The 25,459-nt window shown below is 43.8% G+C and overlaps 1 protein-coding gene across 1 annotated transcript in view; it reads left to right on the forward strand.

Annotated features, from left to right (window-relative positions):
- The window catches only part of LOC139832475 (uncharacterized), a 73,613-nt gene extending 49,137 nt beyond the window's left edge, over nucleotides 1-24,476 (forward strand). The window contains exons 6-7 of the mRNA XM_071822248.1: nucleotides 24,019-24,069; nucleotides 24,471-24,476. Of these exons, the coding sequence (XP_071678349.1) occupies nucleotides 24,019-24,069; nucleotides 24,471-24,476 (57 nt within the window). The remainder of the gene's footprint in view (nucleotides 1-24,018; nucleotides 24,070-24,470) is intronic.
- The last annotated feature ends 983 nt before the right edge of the window (nucleotides 24,477-25,459 follow it).

Genomic DNA, 25,459 nt, shown 5'->3' on the forward strand with positions numbered 1-25,459 from the left:
CGTTTACCTGCTCGGGACGAGCAGAAACTAAGCTTGGGGATGCTGATACATCTCCGACGTATCGATAATTTCTTATGTTCCATGCCACATTATTGATGATATCTACATGTTTTATGCACACTTTATATCGTTTTTATGCGTTTTCCGGAACTAACCTATTGACGGATGCCGAAGGGCCAGTTGCTGTTTTCTGCTGTTTTTGGTTTCAGAAATCCTAGTAAGGAAATATTCTCGGAATCGGACGAAATCAACACCGAAGATCTTAGAATCCCCGGAAGCTTCCAGAGCACCGAAGAAAGGCCAGAGGGGAGACAGGGGGGCCCCACCCCACAGGGCTGCGCGGCCAAGGGGGGGGCGCACCCCCTAGTGTGTGGGCCCCATGTGGCCCCTCCGACTCCGCCTCTTCGCCTATTTAGTCGTCCCTGACCTAAATCCTCGACCCAGTTTGACGAAACCAGAGAAAACCATCCAGAGCCGCCGCCATCGCGAAACTCCAATTCGGGGGACAGAAGTCTCTGTTCCGGCACGCCGCCGGGACGGGGAATTGCCCCCGGAGTCATCTCCACCGCCGTCTCCACCGCCATCTTCACCGCCATCGCTGTCTCCATGATGAGGAGGGAGTAATTCACCCCCGGGGCTGAGGGCTCCGCTGTAGCTATGTGGTTCATCTCTCTCTTTATGTGATCTAGTTGAATATCATCTATGTGCTACTCTAGTGATGTTATTAAAGTAGTCTATTCCTCCTCCATGATGTAATGTTGACAGTGTGTGCATCATGAAGTACTTGGTATATGCTATGATTGTGATCTCTTGTAGATTATGAAGTTAACTATTACTATGATGGTATTGATGTGATCTATTCCTCCTTTCATAGTGTGATGGTAACAGTGTGCATGCTATGTTAGTACTTGGTTTGGTTGTGTTGATCTATCTTGCGCTCTAAGGTTATTTAAATATGAATATCGAATATTGTGGAGCTTGTTAACTCCGGCATTGAGGGTTCGTGTAATCCTACACAATTAGTGGTGTTCGTCATCCAACAAGAGGGTGTAGAGTAGTCCTATTATGTGATCATTGTTGAGAGTGTCCACTGGTGAAAGCATGATCCCTAGGCCTTGCTTCCAAGCATCGAATCTCCGTTTGTTTACTGTTTTGTTGCATGTTTACTCGCTGCCATATTTTATTCAGATTACTATCACCACTCATACTCATCCATATTACTTGCATCTCACTATCTCTTCGCCGAACTAGTGCACCTATACATCTGACAAGTGTATTTGGTGTGTTGGGGACACAAGAGACTTCTTGCTTTGTGGTTGCAGGGTTGCTTGAGAGGGATATCTTTGACCTCTTCCTCCCTGAGATCGATAAACCTTGGGTGATCCACTTAAGGGAAACTTGCTGCTATTCTACAACCCTCTGCTCTTGGAGGCCCAACACTGTCTACAAGAATAGAAGCTCCCGTAGACATCAATACTTTCTATTGATTCATTAATTTGGCTAGAATTTTCAAGGCAATTTGGCAAAGTTTTCTCTAGAGAGCTCAGAATTTCTAAAACCTCTTTTAAAGTGATCTCAGTTTTAACAACATTAGTAGGTGGGATTCCTAGCAAGCTTTCAATTAAATTACAGGCTTCCAAAGTGGGAGTACCTAGAAAATTAGCCCCGTGAGAGTATCCAAAACATATCTATTCCAGCTAGATAAAACAACATAAAAATTCTAAGGATTATCATGGTAGAATTTTTTTTAGTACATCTATGATGAGCATTACTTATTCTATACCAAGCATCTTTCAAACTTTCTCCCCCTTGTTGCTTAAAAGAACTAACCTCAACTTCAGGAATACTCAATTTAGCAAGATTAAAACAAAACAACAATAACAGCAATAATCGAAACTATTTTTTGTGTTTTTTTTATATAAATAAGAATACAATAAAAAATAAAATAAACTAAGAAAAACTATAACAAAGTAAAGAGAATGGAGATGAGAGACTCCCCTTGCAGAATTCCTTGCAAGCAACAGATTATCGCATTAAGCAATATGTGTAAAGTAAACAATAGAATTACCCTTGGATAAAACATTGTTGTTTTCTACCTAGTAGCAACGACACATCTACAATCTTAGAAGTTATTATCACTCTTCTAGAAAACTAGAGGCATGAACCTACTATCGAGCATAAATACCCCCTCTTGGATTCACATTTACTTGACCAGAGCATCTACTATCAACGGAGAGCATGCAAGATCACAAATAACATATGAAAAGAATATATAATCGATCTCAACATAGTATTCAATATTCATCGGATCCCAGCAAACACAACATGCAGCATTACATAAGGATGATCTTGGTGATGTAGGGCAGCTCACAAGATCTAGACATGAGGCAAAAATTGGAGAAGACAACCATCTAGCTACTGCTATGGACCCATAGTCCAGGGGATGAGCTACTCACGCATCACTTCAGAGGCGGGCATGGCGATGTAGAGGCCTTCGGCGATGATTTCCCCCTCCAGCAGGGTGCCGGGAAGAGCTTCAGAACCCTCCCGAGTTTGGGTCTGCGATGGCGACCGAGACGGAACTTTTCGTGGATGGAGGCTCGGGTGTTTAGGTTTTTTCTGAGATCGGGAATAAATAGGCGGAAGAGTGAGGTTAGTGGAGGCTAGGGGCCCACACCACCCCTTGGCGCGGGCACAGGCTTGGCCGTGCCAAGGCATGGCGTGGCCGCCCTATGACTCCTCTTCGACCCCCCATCTGGACTCTGTCTTCGTTACGGAAAAATATTGACTTCGGCTTTTGTTTCGTCAAATTCCGAGAAAATTTCCTGTACAACTTTTCTGAAATACAAAACAGCAGAAAACAGGGAACTGGCACTGTGGCATCTTGTTAATAGGTTAGTGACGGAAAATGTATAAAAGTGCAACGAAGTATGAGCAAAACATATATAAGTTGGTGTAAAACAAGCATGGAGCATCAAAAATTATAGATACATTTGAGACTTATCAGGCCTGTGGGCCAAATGAGAATAGGTGGCGTGGCCCAAGATTTTGGCTGCGCCACCCACCTCCGTTCAGCCCCTGATCGTCCGTTTGCCCTAATTCTTTAGCGAACCGATGTATGTTTCCCTAAAAACCAATATATATGGCCCCGAAGAGTTCTCGGGAGAAGTGCGCCGCAGAAAGATAGAAACACCAAAACGGAGGCTGTTGTAGAGAAGATTGGAGGGGGAAACTCCATTGGGATCACCGCCGGAGGGATCTCCACCTTCTCCAACGTCTTCATCATTGCCATGATCAAGAGTGAGTAGTCCACCTCTGGACTACGGGTTTGTGGAAGTAGCTTGATCTATTTCTCTCGTGTTCTTCATAGTACTTACTGCCATATGAGCTTCCTATCATGATTATGGCCATATTTGTAATACCTATGTGGTGGATCCTTGTTCTGTGATATTGTTTTATGAGATCTGATCTTACTATATTGTGAGATGTATTCATAGATGCATATTATGTACCCCGTTCTTAAGTTTATGTTCTGATCCAACATCTATGCAAGAGCGTGTGTGGTGTGATGTCTGTGTTAGATGAAGTAGCATGGTTTTAGTGATTGGATAGTGACAATATGTTCATGATCTATTATGCCTTTGCCTTTTTTTGCTACCTCACTAGGGATTAAGTGAATGCATGTGCTATGTTCATCATGTGACAGCAATGATGATCTTGTTTATTAAAGGTAGCATATTTGATATTCAAACTTCATGTCAAAGTACTTATTGCTATGCTCTCTTAATTCTTAATACAAGATTGATGAAGTTTCTTTCGTGTGGAGCATAAGAGAGGTGTGTTGCATCATCTCTATGTTAGGACGTGATGCCCATATTAATTCTGATCTTTCATATAATATTATTTGTACCTTCATATCTCATTGATGAATTGATGAATAGTCAAGTGAACCCATGAATTCCGGTCCACTTTCTATCATCAGAAACACCTTTATATTGCTTTTACATTGTTTTCTATTTGATGCACTATTTTATTCCAAAATTACAAAAATATTTACTTTTCTTATTTGCATCCAAAACACCAAAAACAATCAATCTCTTTACAGTTTTTACTTAGTTACTTTATCTAGTTTAGTTTTTACTTGCTTTATTACTACTTGTGTTTGACAACCACACGGTGGAGTTGGGGACACAAGGCGTGATGTGGACATGACTACCCCGGATACGACCAAAATTATTACTCATGAATATATTTATCAGTTGAATTCTAGTAATTATAATATATTATATTATTCTCTCAATCGAGCCAGAGATGCAATGCTTCTTTTTGTTATATGCAGAATTATGGATTACTTATACACAAGCATCGTGTTAAGATGCCTGTGTGCACTAGATGTGGGCATCTCCATGTATATACATACAAGAGGAGATGCTACCAAAAGTACCAGCGAAGCCAAATGTGTTTAACCAAAGAAAATCATCTTACAACCATGCATAGGACGACCATGCTCTTAAGAAGAAGCACGCACGTGGAAAGTTTGGAGCCAAGCAGTCCATGCATCCGTATAATTTCATGTATAGATGCATATGTCAGCAGGTATGATAGGTCCAACACAAGGCCTGGTTGGCGTGTATGTGCAGGCCTGCTCGTGAAGCCCATAGGGAGGCCACCATCGCTGTCGGCCGGAGTTGCCGATTGGGATACGTGTCACGATGTCACTGGTGGAAAAAGGGCCTTTAATCCCGGTTGGCAACAGCCATTAATACCGGTTGCGTAACCGGTATTAAACATGGGGGACTAAAGCCCTCCCCCTTTAGTCGCGGTTGATTACAAACCGCGACTAAAGGCCCGTCCACGTGAGCGTCAGGCGACCGTCGGGGCGGAGGACCTTTAGTCGGGGTTCTTCTGGCCAACCGCGACTAAAGGCCGCCGCAGGTTTAGGGTTTTAGCCCCCCTAAATCTGGTTTCTTTTTAATTTGTACTGTTTTATTTCTTTTGTGTTTTATTTTAATTTTGAAGGAGCTTCACATATTCTACGGTACTACATACATGCATATGAATGTACAATTTCAAACAAATTTGAAATTAGAACCAAAAAGAATTCAAGAGGAATATACAATATATATTCAATATCATCGGATGACCATATACAATTTTGAACAAGTTTCCATACATAATTTACTGCATATGAAGTTCTACGTCCTCTACATAGTGTTCTCCTTTAGGATGGACGACTTCCCTCGCGAACCATCCAGCTAGTTCCTCTTGAAGTGGTCGGGGACTAAGCATCTTTCGGAGGTTATTCCTCTTGAAATTGTTATCACACGCAACCCGCTCAGAGGTGTATCTCCGGATCATCTCACAAACATAATATCCACATAGATTGGTCCCCGGTGGCTGAATATCCCCAGTCCCACCACTGACCTTTTAAATTGTAGCTCTTTTTGGAATTCACCGACCTTTTCATCTACGAACCGTCTCCAAACCCTACGAGGCAAAGAAAATTAAATGAACAAGAGAGTTATTAGTTACTTGATATTAGGAAATGAACGAAATAGGCCGATCGATATAGAGCGCAAATGAATGAAAATAATTACTTCTGCATCATTCTTCTCATGTCGGCCCAAAGCTTTGAATCCAGAGTCAGAGAGTCGTGGACGAGAACTGTGGAGGTGTGAAATTGAATTACTAGCAGAATCCAGTGGAACCCGCGGACACGATACATGCACAGTCATGCATAACTCATCGATTAGCCACATACCATGCATGGAGTAAACAAAAGAGAATGTTCTCAAGACAGAAACACTCACCCAAAATGGTAAGGAAATATAATATCACTTTTGAGTTCCTTCTTTGTAAGAAACCGCCACAAGTCTTCCTCCACGTCGGCGGGGTGTTTTTCTAACACATATCCATTAACGATGTGTGGGTCAATGAACCCAACATCACGGATGTTCCTTATTCTGCATTCCTTAATCTTCATTCTGCATAATAGCGTACACAACAATATAGTTAGGACAATATATATATATATATATATATATATATATATATATATATATCTATATATATAGTGCAGGCAATGAACGAGATGGGGTAGAAATAAATCACTTACAGAACGTAGCAACTGATGATAGATTTGTCGAGCTCGCGCAGATTGAAAAGCAGGAACAATTCACTCAGATGAACTGTTACATAGTAATGTTTGAAGTGATGCTCATGTCTAACTACCGCATAAATATATTCTTTGGCGTTTTTATTTTTTATGTAACCCTTGTATCATTTCAGCAGACTTTTCATTTGTGGAGGTAGATCCTCTTCCTGCGCAGGCTCGACGAGAGGCCCATTCAGCACATATGTAATTACTACCTCCCTCACTGGCGCCTCATCAAGGCCTAACAGTGCACGAAGAGTCATACCGATCAGGGCCGCTTGTTCTCTGGCACCCGTTACGGTCATTCCCCGTTCTGCCGCAGCTGCTATGATTGTGGGGTCCATTAGTTCAGCATCCGGACCGGCGGCTTTCACTATGAGCGGGGCGATCGATTGTTTACTTTGTTCCCCGAGCTGGGCAACTCGTTTCCCGCTTTTTTTTACTTGCTAATTCTTTCTCGGCCTCCTCCAAGGCTTTCTTCTCCTGCTTCTCCGCCAGCTCTTTCTTCTCCTTCAACATGAGTGCTTGCCTACGAAGTTCACGTGCATAGTCGTCAGGCAGATTCTTCGCGGCTTGGGACGGTGTGCTCAAAAAATGACTTAGCCCACTTCTTTTCCTTGTCAGAATATACTGGCTTGGGCTCAGGCTCTCTTCTCGCCTTCGATTCCGCCCTCCATTTCTCATGGTCAGCAGCCGCGGCCGCGTCGACTTCCTCGGCACTATGTTCCCAAGGCCTTGTGGGGAGAGGCTTCAGTGATGGCTCCGGTACCTTTGTGGTCTTAGGTACATAAGGGTCCGGGTTAATAGTCGAGGACTGCTTCTGCTTCTTCGCCGGAGGTGGATTGGGGGGCGGCGTCTGCTTACCCTCCCGAGGCGGACTGGGGGGCGGCGGCTGCTTACCCGCCGGAGGTGAATTGGGGGGCGGCGTCGGCTGACGTGAAGGAGGTGTAGGTGAAGCACCACCACCACCACCACCGCCACCGCCACCACCACCGTAGGGGGGTGGACTTGTTGGCCTTGGCACCTCGCCTGAAAACTTGATAAACTTCTTTTGCCATAGAATGAACTGGCGCTTGACATCTCCAAGTCTTCTCTCCCCTTCAGGTGTAGCAATGTCAATCTCCAGGTCCTCAAACCCTTGTACTATGTCCTCCACCGTGACACGAGCATAGCCATCTTGAATGGGGTTGTTGTGGTGGAGTGCTGCAGGTTCACATGGTAAAGCACTGCCGATGGCTACCTTCATGGACATGTTCCCCATTGGATAATACAGATGACATTCTTTCATCTCCTTTACATCGTCCACGGGGTAGCGAGGAGGCTCCGGTGCAGTAATATCGATCGTCGGTGCATGTGCAGTAGCACCAGCCGGTGGGGGCTCCGTGGAAGCCACGCTGCTTCTCCGCTGCTGGCTTCCGACATCCGGTGGATGATCTTCATGCGTCCGAGCTGCCTCTCTTTCTTGTACTAGTACATCCAGGGTTTTCTTCATCTCATTGAATTCCGATGCCACCCGCGCCACAACATCTTTTTCCCGATCCGCCTTTCTCTTACGGCTTCTGTAACTGTAGGGGTCATTTTCCTGGGAAAACCCTTCTTCCCACGAAATGACGCCTTTGCCTCGTACACGTCCTCCGTGTTCAGGATTCCCGAGGGCTTTTGTCAGCGCGTCATTCTCTCTGTTGAACTTGATCTTCCCCTCTTGAGCATCCCTCATTGCGTCAATAAGGGCTTGGGTGGGTTTAAACTTTGTGTCTCGGTGGGTACACTCCCCTGTCACCGGGTCTAGCGTTCCCCCATGCCCGTACCACCAGCTTTTGGCCCTAGGGTCCCATCCCTCTGTACCTAGAGGGATTCCTCGCGCCCTCAGGTCATCCTCCATCTTCTGCCACTTAGGCTTCGAAAGGCGGTATCCTCCTGGCCCCATAATATGATTGTACTGCTTCTTAGCTGCATTTGCCTTATTTTTATCCGATATGGCCTTGAATTCCTCTGATTTCTTTTGCCTCACAAATTTGGGCCAATCATCTTTCAGCTTCTCGACATATTAAGCCGCTAAATTTTTCTTGTATGTCCGGAATGCTGTGGCCATCTTCTGAAGAGCAAACTCTTTGACCAGCCTCCTCCTCTTACATTCCTCCGGACCGTCGTTACCGAATTCATCTTTTTTGTTGTATTCCGGAGGTAGAACGAAATGCTCCATAAGATTTCTCCAGCATTCCTTTTTCTTTCTCTTGCTGACGAAACTGGAACCAACACGTGCCTTCACTGGCTCATGCCATTCCTGGACGATGATCGGGACGCTGTCTCTAACAACGACTCCGCATTGGTTGATGAACTTGATGTACACCTCTTCGGGCTCCAGCGGCTTGCCTTTTGGACTGATAACATCAGTGGTATATATTACTCCTTGTTTCAGCGTCTTGGTTTTGCCACGCTTTGTCTTCACCGATTTTTTCGACGATCCGCTGGCCGAGGGCTAAAATAAGAAAGAGAGTCGAGTTAATACACATATTTATTGAAATCGGTAAATTTGTATCACCAGAGGCTCAATGTATATATATACCTCGCCGGAGGCGGTGATTGCTAATTGCTTATCAACATCGCCGGAGGTATTTGTCGACGGTTGACCTCCATCAACAGTGCCCGTTCCTTCGTCATCACCGCGCTGACGACCTTCATCTTCACCACCAAGGTTCAGATAAGAAGAGATACCCTCTTCTTCAACTTATTCGGCCGGCACATAAAGAATGTCGCCGTTTATGATGCCGAAAAGATGTGCCTCAGCTTCCGGATTATAGTTATCCCTAATCGGGTCGGCTCTATCGTCCGCCATATGTGTCACTCCTGAAAACATGTAGTAAAAACTAATTAATTGTGTATATGCCAGCATTATCACATCTCCTCTACATATAAAGAGAGAGGGCGATGAGGGAGGTGAGAGGGGGGACGCGTATTAGATGTGTATATGCGGACGATCGACCTCGCCTCGCAATGACCGCGTGACCGAGAGACCTGTGGCGGTGGCGAAAGGGCGGTGGCGAAAGGGCAGTGGCGGTGCCGAGGAAAACACACATAACCCTCGCCGCCCCCTCTCGATCCCAAAAAAAAACACCGCGCGTATACGGAGGGGGCGACGAATGGCTCGCTGCCCCCTCCGTATATGCGCGGTGGTTAAGTCAAATTTTAGTTAAGTCAAAAAATTTAAGACAAAATTTTTAAGTCAAATTTGAGTTCTTTTTTAAGTGAAATTTTAGTTCATTTTTTAGACAAACTTTTAAGTGAAATTTTAGTTCTTTTTGAGACAAACTTTTAAGTCAAATTTTAGTTCTTTTTTAAGTCAAATTGTAGTTCTTTTTTGAGACAAAATTTTTAAGTCAATTTTTAGTTTTTTTAAGTCAAATTTTAGTTTTTTTACACAATCTTTTTTAAGTCAAATTGTAGTTCTTTTTGAGACAAAATTTTTAAGTCAATTTTTTGTTTTTTAAGTCAATTTGTAGTTCTTTTTTTAGACAAACTTTTAACTCAAATTTTAGTTATTTTTTGTTTTAAAATTAACAAGAACAAAAACTAAAAAAAGAAACAAAAAACACGGCCGGGGCGCGCAGCCTCTCCCTCTCTCTCTCTCTCTCTCACAGCGCGCGCGGCCACGCCGGCCGCCTCTATCCTCTCTCTCTCTCAGGCGAGCAGCGGCGCCGGCGAGCAGCGGCGCGCGCGGCCATGGCGCCGCGCTCTTTCCCTCTCCTCTCTCTCACTGCGAGCGGCGGCGCCGGCGACCACGTCGGCGACGACGTCGATGGGGCCGGCGGGGACACGGGGCAGGGGCAGCGCGCGCGAGCGTTACACGGTGGGCGGCGGCGACGACGGGGCGACGTACGGGGCGGGGACGCTCGGGGCGGCGCGACGAGAGGGCGGCGACGGAGTGAATGCGGCGACGGCGTGCTCGAGTGCGGCGGTACGGCGACGGCGAGGCGCTGCAGAGATCGACGGAGAATGAATCGAAGAGATGAACCGCCCATCGCGCGCACGTTTATATAGGGACCCCCCTTTAGTCGCGGTTGGTGTCCCCAACCGCGACTAAAAGGGGTACCTTTAGTCACGGTTGGCCACACCAACCGCGACTAAGGGTTTTTTCGCCGGGGTTTTCGTTCCCGCGCGCAAATACCTTTAGTCGCGGTTGGCCTGTCGCGGTTGGCGAGGCCAACCGCGACTAAAGGCCCTTATTCAAAATACTTTTCTTTTTCAAAATGTTAAAAATACATATAATATATCAATAAATTCAGAAAAATAAAACTAATTCATTTCAAAATCTTAAAATACAAATAATATATCAAAAAATTCAGAAAAATAAAACTAATTCAATTCAAAATCTTAAAAATACAAATAATATATCAAAAAATTCAGAAAAATAAAACTAATTCAATTCAAAATCTTAAAAATACAAATAATATATCAAAAAATTTAGAAAAATAAAACTAATTCATTTCAAAATCTTAAAAAATACAAATAATACATCAAAAAAATTCAGAAAAATAAAACGAATTCATTTCAAAATCTTAAAAATACAAATAATATATCAAAAAATTCAGAAAAATAAAACTAATTCATTTCAAAATCTTAAAAATACAAATAATACATCAAAAAATTCAAAAAATAAAACTAATTCATTTCAAAATCTTAAAAATACAAATAATATATCAAAAAATTCAGAAAAATAAAACTAATTCATTTCAAAATCTTAAAAATACAAATAATATATCAAAAAATTCATAAAAATAAATTTCTTCCCTCATCTGTCTTCCCGCCTCCTGTCTTCCCGCCCTTGCTTCCCACAAGTTCTTCCCGACCGCCTCTGTCTTCCCCCGCCCCTCTTCCCGCCAGTTCTTTCCCGCCTCTGTCTTCCCGCCTTTGTCTTTCATGGGCTTGCAGGAAAAAAAATTCCGAGGAGCAACTTCTGAAGATGTCGTAGGGCGTGTGCACCGACGACATCTTCGAGAAGCTGCACCACGAGAGATTTTTTCCAACCCTTTACCCAACACTGTTAGAGGAGATGGAGTCTTTCACGGGCCTGCAGGAAAATTTTCCCGAGGAGCAACTTCCGAAGATGTCGTAGGGCGTGTGCACCGACGACATCTTCGAGAAGTTGCGCCACGGGAGATTTTCCAACCCTTTACTCCATCCATGGGGATGAAACTCCTCCTACCTTCTAGGATGGCTTGTTGGTCTGCTTGCCAAGGCGTATCGATGCTCCTTTTATAGGCACGGCGCCGCTGATGCTTTGTCTTGTTCCTCCGACAGGGCATCGTGCGCTACATGCTTTATCTCATCGAGCAGTGCGTCCACCCATGCGTCCTTATCCTGCCGACAGCTTTAGTCACGGTTGCACCCTCCAGCCGGGACTAAAGCTTACCCAAACGTCCTTATCCCACCGACAGTTTTCTTAGATGACACAAAAACCACATTTAGTCCCGGTTGCACCCACCAGCCGGGACTAAAGCTTACCCAGACGTGCTTATCCCACCGACAGTTTTGTTAGATGATACAAAACCACCTTTAGTCCCGGTTTCACCCACCAGCCGGGACTAAAGGTTAGATGACCAGCTCTGGATTCCTCTTCTTCCCGCCATTTCTTCCCTGTCTTCCCGCCTCATGTCTTCCCGCTCCCATTTTTCCCGCCATTTCTCACTACATATATGTAGCCCGGCTTGGCCAGCATTATCACATCTCTACAATCACTCATCACTCTCTCATGGCTTCCACCGCACCCACTCTAACCTACCAGCTGGTGGAGGAGCTTTGCGCCTCGAACTACCCTTGCCCACCGGGCTACCTCATCCCCGCCGGCTGGAGCCTAAGCACCGGAGGTGTGCCGGTCCCTCCCGTCCCTCAGGGTACTGCGCGCCGGGCGGCCATCACGAACCACTACTACCTCGATCTCACGCCGGAGCAGCGGATGAATCCCCACTGGCATCCCGATAACCAGCATACTTGGGACGCCTTCTTCATCAATCGGCGTGACAGGGCGCTCGCCAGGTATGAGGAGGACGGTCTGCCTCCTGGGAACTTCCACGAGACCGGCCGTCGGCTATTGTGGTACGGCCAGACTCTACAGAGCGTCATGGACTACATCACGGCCGGCGATATCCCCCGCCTGCGCTACCCTCAGTTCGAGCCACGAGCGCCGCCCGACGACAACGACGAAGACGGCAGCGACGACGACGACGACAACTTAGAAGGCGACGACTACCAGTACAACAGCGTCGACTATGAAGACTACGAGTATGCATATTGTACGCCTAGGCAGGAGTATGACTAAGTCACTCCAAATTTCATGTATCATCAGTGGCATTTATGGCATGGCCAATCAATTTTGGCAATGCTAGATCCACCAAATCCCATGCAATTACGGCTCCTCTAGTCCTTTTCCCATTATACGCCTAGGCAGGAGTATGACTTAGTCACTCCATATTTCATGTATCATCAGTGGTATCTCGAATCAATCGAATCATTCGAAAATGGACACCAAACACATCACAGATAATATAATTCACATGATCCATTCAACAAAGTTTGGTACGATAAATTATTACACATCATTTCTTCCCTTGTGTCCCTGCTTGCTTACGATTGGGCCGTATCCATGGAGCATCCTCATCATTTAACTTAATGCTTGGGTCGGTGTTCACTTTGAAGGGCGGAATTTCACCAAACATATTATAATCTTCTGACTGTCTTGCCCTCCACTCCCACGATGTTTCTTTTCCCTGAAAGAACAATGTGGCGCTTTGGATCATCGCATGATGTACTGATCGTTTTCTTATCTTTCCGTTTCCTCGGTTTGCTACTCATGTCCTTCACATAGAAAACCTGAGCAACATCTTTCGCTAGGACGAATGGTTCGTCAAGGTAACCAAGATTGTTGAAATCCACCATTGTCATTCCGTATTGCTGGTCCACCTTTACCCCACCTTCTGTTAGCTTGAACCATTTGCACCGGAACAAAGGGACCTTAAAGGAGGGTCCATAGTCAAGTTCCCATATCTCCTCTATGTAACCATAATATGTGACCTTTTGCCCATTCTCGGTTGCTGCATCAAAGCGGACACCACTGTTTTGGTTGGTGCTCTTTTTATCTTGGGCGATCGTGTAAAATGTATTCCCATTTATCTCGTACCCTTGGAAAGTCGTTATAGTCGAAGATGGTGTCTTGGCCAACATGTACAGCTGATCTACAACATCATCGTCATTCATTAAATGTTTTCTCAACCAACTGCCGAAAGTCTCCATGTGGGCCTTCGTAATCCAGGATTCAGGCTTCCCCGGGTTGTCCTCGCGTAAAATATTCTTGTGTTTCTCAAAGTACGGAGCCACCAAGCTGGAATTGGTCAGAATTTTGTGGTGTGCTTCAGTCATAGAATGGCCGTCCATACATATCGTTGATTTCCTTCCGATCGTGCCTTTTCCACTTAGTCTCCCCTCGTGCCGCGATCGAGGAAGACCAATCGGCTTAAGGTCAGGAACAAAGTCAACACATAACTCAATTACCTCCTCATTTCCATAGCCCTTGGCAATGCTTCCTTCTGGCCTAGCACGGTTACGGACATATTTCTTTAATACTCCCATGAACCTCTCAAAGGGGAACATATTGTGTAGAAATACAGGACCGAGGATGGAAATCTCTTCGACTAGGTGAACCAGGAGGTGCGTCATAATATTGAAGAAGGATGGCGGGAACACCAACTCGAAACTGACAAGAAATTGAACCACATCATTCTGTAGCCGTGGTAGATCTTCTGGATTGATTACCTTCTGAGAGATTGCATTGAGGAATGCACATAGCTTCACAATGGCTACTCGAACATTTTCCGGTAGGAGCCCCCTCAAAGCAATCGGAAGCAATTGAGTCATAATCACGTGGCAGTCGTGAGACTTCAGGTTTTGGAACTTTTTGTCCGCCATGTTTATTATTCCCTTTATATTCGACGAGAATCCAGACGGGACCCTCGTACTGCTCAGGCATTCAAAAAAGATGACCTTCTCTTCTTTGGTCAGAGCGTAGCTGGCACGACCTTGAAACCATTACGGATGCCGGTCATTAGGGTCTTTCAAACGTTGCTGGTCCTGACGTGCTTCCTTTGTATCATTTGTCTTCCCATACACGCCCAAGAAGCTTAGGAGGTTCACGCAAATATTCTTCGTAACATGCATCACGTCGATTGCAGAGCGGACATCTAGGACTTTCCAATATTCTAGCTCCCAGAATATAGATTTCTTCTTCCACGTGGGTGCGTGCCTATCAGCCCCCTGCGGAACTGATTGTCCGCCAGGACCCTTTCCAAAGATGACTTTCAAATCCTTGACCATATCAAATACCTCAGCACCAGTACGTTCCGCAGGCTTCGGCCGGTGATCTGCCTTGCCGTTGTAATGCTTGCCTTTCTTTCTTACTGGATGAATTTTTGGAAGAAATCGACGATGCCCAAGGTACACGTTCTTCTTACAATTTGGCAAATATACACTTTCAGTCTCATGTAAGCAGTGCGTGCATGCATTGTATCCCTTATTTGTGATCTGAAAGGTTACTAAGAGCAGGCCAATCGTTGATGGTTACGAAAAGCAACGCTCGTAGGTCAAATTCCTCTTCTTTGTGCTCATCCCACACACGTACACCAGGTCTGCCCCACAACTGTAAAAGTTCATCAACTAATGGCCTTAGGTACACATCGATGTCGTTGCCGGGTTGCTTCAGACCTTGGATGAGCACTGGCATCATAATGAACTTCCGCTTCATGCACAACCAAGGAGGAAGGTTGTAGATGCATAGAGTCACGAGCCAGGTGCTATGGCTGGAGCTCTGCTCGCCAAAAGGATTCATGCCATCTATACTTAGAACAAATCTTATGTTCCTTGCGTCATCTGCAAAATCTTTGAACTCTCTGTCGATCTTTCTCCATTGCGTTCCATCTGCGGGGTGTCTCAACTCCCCGTCCGACTTACGGTCCTCTTTGTGACATCGCAACAACTTGGCATGCTCTTTGTTCCTGAACAGACGTTTCAACCGTGGTATTATAGGAGCATACCACATCACCTTGGCGGGAACCCTCTTCCTAGGTTTCTGGCCCTCAACATCGTCACCAGGGTCATCGCCTTTGATCTTATAACGCAATGCAGTGCATACCGGGCATTCATTCAAATTCTCGTATTCACCGCGGTAGAGGATGCAGTCGTTGATGCGGGCATGTATCTTCAGAACCTCTAAACCTAGAGGGCAGACAACCTTCTTTGCTTTGTACGTACTGGCGGGCAACTCGTTATTCTTTGGAAACATATTCTTCAACATTTTCAGCAAGTTTTCAAATCCTGAGTCAGCTACACCTTCCTGTGCCTTCCATTTCAGCAAATCCAGTGTGCAGCCCAGCTTTTTCAGACCATTATCGCATCCGGGGTACAGCGACTTTTTGTGATCCTCTAACATGCGATCCAAATTCTCCCTCTCCTTTTCAGTTTTGCAGCTTCTCCGTGCATCAACAATGGTCCAACCAAGATCATCAACGGGCTCATCACGTGCCTCTTCTTCACCTTCCCCTTCACCTTCCCCACCTTTAGCATCCTCCATGAAAGTATCACCGAAATGATCAAGATAGTTGTCATCGATGAAATCATCCCCTTCTTCATCTTCTTCCATTATAACCCCTCTTTCTCCATGCTTGGTCCAACAATTATAGCTTGGCATGAAACCCTGCCGAAGCAGGTGCATGTGAACATCTCTTGAGGAAGAGTAACCCTTCTGATTCTTACAGGCAACACATGGACAGATAACAAACCCCCCCTGCTTGTTCGCATTAGCCACTACGAGGAAATCTTTCAAACCCGTAGTGAACTCGCCGGAGAGTTGGTTACCGTACATCCATTGCCGATTCATCTGCATTATTATAATATAAAATATATAATTAACCATCATGCATTTGTTAAACTAACTAGCTACAAACAATAGAAATTAAACAATGAACTACACACATGCATATTTTATCAATGACACATGAAAGGTTCAAGTTGCTAACCGTGATCGAGGAGGAAAAACTAAATGAGGAAGCTCAAGTGTGGCTCCGACACTTCATATCATGTTTGTTTCATGCTCTTGGGGCATTTCATCAAACACCTTGTGTGCATAAGAGGAACCAAAAGCAAACCTAACACCCCCTTGTGAAGTTTGTGAAGAGAATGGCTCCAAATGGCTAAGTGTGGCTGCTGGATGGGTATATATAGGGGAGGGGCTTTAGTCGCGGTTGGCCTGGCAAACCGCGACTAAAGGTGCCCGAAGGCCTTTAGTCGCGGTTGGCCTGGCCAACCGCGACTAAAGCCCCTCACGTGCACCAGCTGGCTGATACGTCTCCAACGTATCCATAATTTCTGACGTTCCATGCTTGTTTTATGACAATACTTACATGTTTTGCTTGCACTTTATAATGTTTTTATGCGTTTTCCGGAACTAACCTATTAACAAGATGCCGAAGTGCCAGTTCCTGTTTTCTGCTGTTTTTGGTTCCAGAAAGGCTGTTCGGGCAATATTCTCGGAATTCGACGAAACGAAGACCAAACATCATAATTCACCGAGATGGACCAGGACACCGAAGGGAAGTCAGAGGGGAGGCCTGGGGGCCCCACACCATAGGGCCACGCGGGCCAGCCCCTGGCCGCGCCGGCCTATGGGGAGGGCACCCTGGTGCCCCTCCTGTGCCGCCTCTTCGCCTATAAGACCCCTTTCGACCTAAAAACGCGAGACCAATTGACGAAACTCCAGAAAGACTCCAGGGGCGCCGCCGCCATCGCGAAACTCCAATTCGGGGGACAGAAGTCTCTGTTCCGGCATCCTGCCGGGACGGGGAAGTGCCCCCGGAAGCCATCTCCATCGACGCCACCGCCTCCATCATGCTACGTGAGTAGTTCCCCCATGGACTACGGGTTCTAGCAGTAGCTAGTTGGTACTCTCTATCCCATGTACTTCAATACAATGATCTCATGAGCTGCCTTACATGATTGAGATCCATCTGATGTAATCGATGTTGTGTTTGTTGGGATCCGATGGATGATACATTATGATTAGTCTATCTATAAAGTTTGTGAAGTTATTGTTGCTGCAATCTTGTTATGCTTAATGCTTGTCACTAGGGCCCGAGTGGCATGATCTTAGATTTAAGCTCTATAATTATTGCTTAGATTGTATCTACAAGTTGTATGCACATGTCTATGTCCGGAACCAAAGGCCCCAAAGTGACAGAAATTGGGACAACTGGAGGGAAAGGCGTAGGTATGAGGATCACATGTTTTCACGGAGTGTTAATGCTTTGCTCCGGTACTCTATTAAAAGGAGTACCTTAATATCCAGTAGATTCCCTTGAGGCCCGGCTGCCACCGGCTGGTAGGACAAAAGATGTTGTACAAGTTTCTCATTGCGAGCACGTACGACTATATATGGAAAACATGCCTACATGATTAATGAATTGATGTTCTGTCTTAATGCTTTATCAATCCTATCAATTGCCCAACTGTAATTTGTTCACCCAACACTTGTTATTGGAGAGTTACCACTAGTGTAGATAGCTGGGAACCCCGGTCTATCTCTCATCATCATATACTCGTTTCTACATGTCATTGGAAGTAGTATCAACTATTTTCTGGTGCCATTGCTCCTGTGTTACTATTACTGCTGCTGTGTTACTATTACTATTGCTCTCATATTACTGCTGCTTTCACATCACCCCTGTTATTAGTGCTTTTCCAGGTGCAGCTGAATTGACAACTCAGTTGTTAAGGCTTTTAAGTATTCTTTACCTCCCCTTGTGTCGAATCAATAAATTTGGGTTTTACTTCCCTCGAAGACTGCCGCGATCCCCTATACTTGTGGGTTATCAAGACTGTTTTCTGGCGCCGTTGCCGGGGAGGCATAGCTCTACTCATAAGTTCACCTGGGGAGTACACTCTACCTCTCTCTCTGTTTTAATTTTATTTTATTTTGTTTTGTTTAGTTTACTTTTGTCTAGTTTATTTGTGCTTAGTTTATTTCTGTCTAGTATTATTTTCCTTAGTTTACTTTTTCTTAGTTTCTTTTTATCTTGTTTTAGTTTTCCTCATATACCTGAAAATCCATAAAAAATTGAAAAACCTAAAAATTAAAAACTGCTGTTATGGGAGAACCCACAACCTATTTGGAGCTCATAGAATATTATAATAATTATAGAGAATCAAGAACTGGTAAAGTAATGAGTGCTATGATAGAAAAATTGAATACAATTGCTAAAATTTTGCTTAAACGCCATGATATAAATTGTTGCTCTAAAGAGGATACTAAACATCTGAAATTTCAATGTGGCTTTAGTGAAGAAGTTTTAATTAAGAACTATAATTGGAATAACTATATACATCTTGGGTTCGAAGAGGTAGAACAATTTGTCATATTTATGGGAGCTTCTGAGATCGAATCCTTCATGGTTAAGAATTATGAAACTTGTGTTGTTTGTAAGGACCTTAAAGATTATGTCTCTTCTATCCTTAATTTTTGCAATGAAAGTTACAGTGATAATCCTTATATCATTGATTATAAAGAGAGACTCATTAATGCACAAGAATGCACTCACAATTTGCAGGAACCTGTGGAAGAAGAAATTGAACCTGAAAGCTCATTGGATGAAAAAGAGGAGGAAATTGGTGAACCTGAAAGCTCATTGGATGAAAAAGAAGAGGAGAGTGATGAACAAAAGGAGGAAGAATGGATTAGCTACCCATGCCAACCTTCTAATGAGAGTAACTCTTTATCTCTTACACTATTTGATTGTCCTCCATGCTTACCAAAGGAGGTTGAATGTTATGTTCCTGTGGATTCTCTTGAAATATTCCCTATGAGTAAAACTTGTGAGAATAATTATGCTACTGTTATCTATGATAATCCATGCTACTTTGATAAATCTTATGATAATTCTTTGTTTGTGCCTGATGTCGAAATGCATGGTACTAAAGAGTTTTGCGTAGCAAATGTTTATGATAAAGCTCTAGATGATGGTCCTATGTTACTTGATAATATTAATTGTACTACTAATGAAAATGGGATTGGAGAGTTCTTTACTTCATGTATGAGTCCCATATCTCTTGAGATTGATCAATCATCATGTTATATTATTGATAAAAGTGGGTTTGAAAGTTTTAATCCCACTATTTTGAGCTTGATAAAAATTATATGTTTATGGATCATGAAAAGCATGCTTTATATGATAGCTATATTGTTGAGTTTGTTCATGAAGCTACTGAAAATTATTATGAGAGAGGAAAATATGGTTGTAGAAATTTGCATGGTACTAAAACACCTCTCTATATGCTTAAAATTTTGAAACTACTCTTGTTTTATCTTCTTATGCTTGTCACTTTGTTCTTCATGAATTTATTTGTGTACAAGATTCCTATGCATAGGAAGTGGGTTAGACTTAAATGTGTTTTGAATTTGCTTCTTGATGCCCTCTTTTGCTTCAACTCTTATTTCTTGCGAGTGCATCATTAAAACTGCTGAGCCCACCTTAATGGCTATAAAGAAAGCACTTCTTGGGAGATAACCCATGTCTTTATTTTGCTACTGTTTTGTTGTGTTTTGGAAGTTGTTACTACTGTAGCAACCTCTCCTTATATTTATTTTATTGCATTGTTGTGCCAAGTAAAGTCTCTAATAGAAGGTTGATACTAGATTTGGATTTCTGCGCAGAAACAGATTTCTATCTGTCACGAATTTGGGCTGTGTTCTCTGTCGGTAACTCAGAAAAATCTGCCAATTTACGTGCGTGTTCCTCAGATATGTACGCAACTTTCATTAGTTTTGAGTTTTCTGATTTGAGCAACGGAAGTACCTCTTTAAAATTCGTCTTTACTGGCTGTTCTGTTTTGGCAGATTCTGTCTCTGTTTTTTGCATTGTCTCTTGTGGACTTTAAGCAAGGCTTTCTAGACGTGGAGAGTTGTAGCTAATGTTTTATTGAGTTCTTGCAATGTGTCACTACAGGACTAAGGTGGATTCAAGTATATTGAGTACTAACCCCTCTAATGAAGTTTATGAGAAGTTTGGTGTGAAGGAAGTTTTCAAGGGTCAAGAGAGGAGGATGATATATGATCAAGAAGAGTGAAAAGTCAAAGCTTGGGGATGACCCCGTGGTTCATCCCTGCATATTTCAAGAAGACTCAAGCGTCTAAGCTTGGGGATTCCCAAGGCATCCCCTTCTTCATCAACTTATCAGGTTTCTTCTATTGAAACTATATTTTTATTCAGTCACATCATATGTGCTTTACTTGGAGCGTCTGTGTGCTTTTATTTTGTTTGTGTTTGAATAAATTCAGATCCTAGCAATCCTTGTTTGGGAGAGAGACACGCTCCGCTTTTTCGTATGAACACTTGTTCTTCGTTTTACTTTTAATGTTCAATGGTAAAAGTTGGAAGCTACAACACTTATTGTTATTTGGTTGGAAACAGAAAATGCCTCATATTGTCTTGAATAATTTGATACTTGGCAATTGTTTTGAGCTCTCAAGTAGATCATGATTAAGTTCTTGCATCATTTAGTTTGAACCTATTAGTGGAGAACTACCGTAGAGCTTGTTAAAATTGGTTTGCATGATTGGTCTCTCTTAAGGTCTAGATATTTTCTGGTAAAAGTGTTTGAGCAACAAGGAAGACAGTGTAGAGTATTATAATGCTTGCAATATGTTCTTATGTAAGTTTTGCTGTACCGGTTCATACTTGTGTTTGCTTCAAACAACCTTGCTAGCCAAAGCCTTGTACTGAGAGGGAATGCTTCTCGTGCATCCAAAACCTTGAGCCAAAACCTATGCCATTTGTGTCCACCATACCTACCTACTATATGGTATTTCCTGCCATTCCAAGTAAATACTTCATGTGCTACCTTTAAACAATTCAAAATGCTTCTCAATTTGTGTCAATGTTTTATAGCTCATGAGGAAGTATGTGGTGTTTTATCTTTCAATCTTGTTGGGCAGCTTTCACCAATGGACTAGTGGCTTCATCCGCTTATCCAACAATTTTGCAAAAAGAGCTGGCAACGGGGTTCCCAGCCCCAATTAATCACAAATAGACACTCCTCCATGGTATGTGAATGATTGGAAGCCACCCGAGGATTCGGTTAGCCATGGCTTGAGAAAGCAAAGGTGGGGAGGAGTGTCATCACTAAATAAAACTAAAATAAAATAGACACTCCTTCATGGTATGTGATTGTGGAAGGCACCCAAGGATTCGGTTAGCCATGGTTTGTGAAAGCAAAGGTTGGAATGAGTGTCACCCAAAAATGAAAACAACATGGGAGCCGCTCTTCGAAAGTCTGTCTGGCAAGGGGGTTAGAGTGCCCGCTACCAGTCGTTGACAACAACAAACACCTCTCAAAATTTTACTTTTATGCTCTCTATATGATTTCAAAACTTAAAAAGCTCTAGCACATGATTTTATCCCTGCTTCCCTCTGCGAAGGGCCATTCTTTTACTTTATGTTGAGTCAGTTTAGCCACTTCTTTCCATCTTAGAAGCAAACACTTGTGTCAACTGTGCATTGATTCTTACATACTTGCTTATTTGTATTCATCATATTACTTTATGTTGACAATTATCCATGAGATATGCATGTTGAAAGTTGAAAGCAATCGCTGAAACTTATATCTTCCTTTGTGTTGCTTCGATGCCTTTACTTTGAATCTATTGCTTTGTGAGTTAACTCTTATGCAAGGCTTTTGATGCTTGTCTTGAAAGTACTCTTCATGAAAAGTTTTGCTATATGTTATCTATTTGTTAGCAACTATAGATTATTGCCTTGAGTCACTTCATTCATTTCATATGCTTTGTAATAGTATGATCAAGGTTATGTAAGTAGCATGTCACTACAGAAATTATTCTTTTTATCGTTTACCTACTCGAGGACGAGTAGGAACTAAGCTTGGGGATGCTGATACGTCTCCAACGTATCCATAATTTCTGACGTTCCATGCTTGTTTTATGACAATACTTACATGTTTTTCTTGCACTTTATAATGTTTTTATGCGTTTTCCGGAACTAACCTATTAAGCCGAAGTGCCAGTTCCTGTTTTCTGCTGTTTTTGGTTCCAGAAAGGCTGTTCGGGCAATATTCTCGGAATTCGACGAAACGAAGACCAAACATCATAATTCACCGAGACAGACCAGGACACCGAAGGGAAGTCAGAGGGGAGGCATGGGGGCCCCACACCATAGGGCCGCGCAGGCCAGCCCCTGGCCGCGCCGGCCTATGGGGAGGGCACCCTTGTGCCCCTCCTGCGCCGCCTCTTCGCCTATAAGACCCCTTTCGACCTAAAAACGCGAGACCAATTGACGAAACTCCAGAAAGACTCCAGGGGCGCCACTGCCATCGCGAAACTCCAATTCGGGGGACAGAAGTCTCTGTTCCGGCACCCTGCCGGGATGGGGAAGTGCCCCCGGAAGCCATCTCCATCGACGCCACCGCCTCCATCATGCTCCGTGAGTAGTTCCCCCATGGACTACGGGTTCTAGCAGTAGCTAGTTGGTACTCTCTATCCCATGTACTTCAATACAATGATCTCATGAGCTGCCTTACATGATTGAGATCCATCTGATGTAATCGGTGTTGTGTTTGTTGGGATCTGATGGATGATACATTATGATTAGTCTATCTATAAAGTTTGTGAAGTTATTGTTGCTGCAATCTTGTTATGCTTAATGCTTGTCACTAGGGCCCGAGTGGCATGATCTTAGATTTAAGCTCTATAATTATTGCTTAGATTGTATCTACAAGTTGTATGCACATGTCTATGTCCGGAACCAAAGGCCCCAAAGTGACAGAAATTGGGACAACTGGAGGGAAAGGCGTAGGTATGAGGATCACATGTTTTCACGGAGTGTTAATGCTTTGCTCCGGTACTCTATTAAAAGGAGTACCTTAATATCCAGTAGATTCCCTTGAGGCCCGGCTGCCACCGGCTGGTAGGACAAAAGATGTTGTACAAGTTTCTCATTGCGAGCACGTACGACTATATATGGAAAACATGCCTACATGATTAATGAATTGATGTTCTGTCTTAATGCTTTATCAATCCTATCAATTGCCCAACTGTAATTTGTTCACCCAACACTTGTTATTGGAGAGTTACCACTAGTGTAGATAGCTGGGAACCCCGGTCCATCTCTCATCATCATATACTCGTTTCTACATGTCATTGGAAGTAGTATCAACTATTTTCTGGTGCCATTGCTCCTGTGTTACTATTACTGCTGCTGTGTTACTATTACTATTGCTCTCATATTACTGCTGCTTTCACATCACCCCTGTTATTAGTGCTTTTCCAGGTGCAGCTGAATTGACAACTCAGTTGTTAAGGCTTATAAGTATTCTTTACCTCCCCTTGTGTCGAATCAATAAATTTGGGTTTTACTTCCCTCGAAGACTGCCGCGATCCCCTATACTTGTGGGTTATCACTGGCCACCGAGCGCCCTGGGCCCAGGCCTTTGGTCGCGGTTCGCCTCCCGAACCGCGACTAAAGCTCCCATTAGTCACGGTTCGAAATATTTGGGGACTAATGGGGTTGGATGGAAGGCCCTTTTTCCACCAGTGTGTACCAGAACCTCCAATAAATAGTTAGCCACCATCTAGGGTTGAACTCGGATTTTGATTATACTAAAATTTAGCCAATTGGTGCAACTCTCGTGTACTTCTTTTGAGGTCAACGCCCAGAACAAGACCGACTATTCGGAATCCCACCATTATCAATCAAGTTTTCATCTATATCCGCAATATTCTGATTGCATCTTTAGTTCTTACTTGTTCTTGATTTCAGGTAAGAATTAAGACCCTTACTGGTCAGGTTGATCGTGCATCCGCAAGATCAGTAACTCCCAGAGATTTTCCTATCGATTGCATTGGCGCACGAGCTTTGCACGTGTAGTCGGATCGTCAAGAACGAACTCCACCAACAAATCGACGTTATCAGACTCTCATCAAAAGATCGGACACCTTTGCCTTATCAAGACGAAACCTTGTGCTTGACAACCACAAGGTGGAGTTGGTGACACAAGGCATTATTTACTAGATGGATTGCTTGAAGAAGAGAGAAGAGAATACTCTTTGAGCTAGTTCCCCGAGAGCTCGATATAAACCCTCGAGTCACCCTTGTGGGGAAATACTACGCTGATGCAACACTCTGCACTTGGAGTCCCAACATCATCAATGCGGTTGACCCTGCAAGCTTTATTGAGACCAACTAGTGCCTTTGTTTGGAGCAAATTGCAGCTTTGAGTAGATGCACTTGGCTGCTCATTAAGAGCACGCTATGAAACAACAATAGTTTGTGCTTCAGAAGGGAAAGCATCAACACTATCGCTATCAAAATCATCATCTTCTGGTGCTTCCGGATCATCATCATCTCCAGTCTCATACTCATTGTCCTCATTAACAATTATCACCTTGCGGTTAGGAGAATCTCTCTTGAAGTGACCCTTGCCACCACATGTATGACAAGCCATATCTTGCACACCGCAGACATGCTAGAACCACTTCCACTTGCTGCAGGTTTCTTTGTGTTGGACTCATTGGAGACCGGCTTGCTAGAATAAGTAGAAACATTTCCGGGGCGCGAAGATGACACCGTAGAGGGTGGCGCCCTAGGCATGTAGCGCCCGACGCCCGTAGCACGGACCTTGATTTGCGCCTCTTCAGCCAACTGTGATTCAGCTTTTCTTGCATGATGTAGTAGCTCATTCATAGTGGTGTAACGGTGATGACGAATAATACCCTTGATGGTAAATTTTAGACCATGGAGAAAACGTTGCATAGTCATCTCAATAGATGCACGGACACTGATACGCTGCATAAGCATCTCCATCTCCATGTAATAAGGATCAACCGTCATAGCACCTTGACTCAATTGGGTCAATTTATCAAAAACTAATCGCAAGTAATTAGTATGAACAAAATGAGCTCGCGTCACCTCCTTCATGGTGCGTCATGTAATAATGATAAGTTCTCCATCTTCTTCCCGAGCACGAGCAATTCCATCCTACCAACGCAATGCATAACTATTAAATTCCGAGGAAGCAAGCTTGATCTTCATATCTTCAATATAATCATGTAAACGCCATAGCTTCTCAATTTAGAGCTCCCATGTGAGATACTCTTCAACATCAGAACCTCCTTAAAATCTGGGTATTGAGAATTTCGCTTACCCAAACCATCTTCCAGAGCTTGTCAAGGAACACTTTGGGCTCCGATGGGGACAAAAC

The sequence above is a fragment of the Lolium perenne genome, chromosome 6 (genome assembly GCF_019359855.2).
Source record: "Lolium perenne isolate Kyuss_39 chromosome 6, Kyuss_2.0, whole genome shotgun sequence".
NCBI lineage: Eukaryota > Viridiplantae > Streptophyta > Magnoliopsida > Poales > Poaceae > Lolium > Lolium perenne.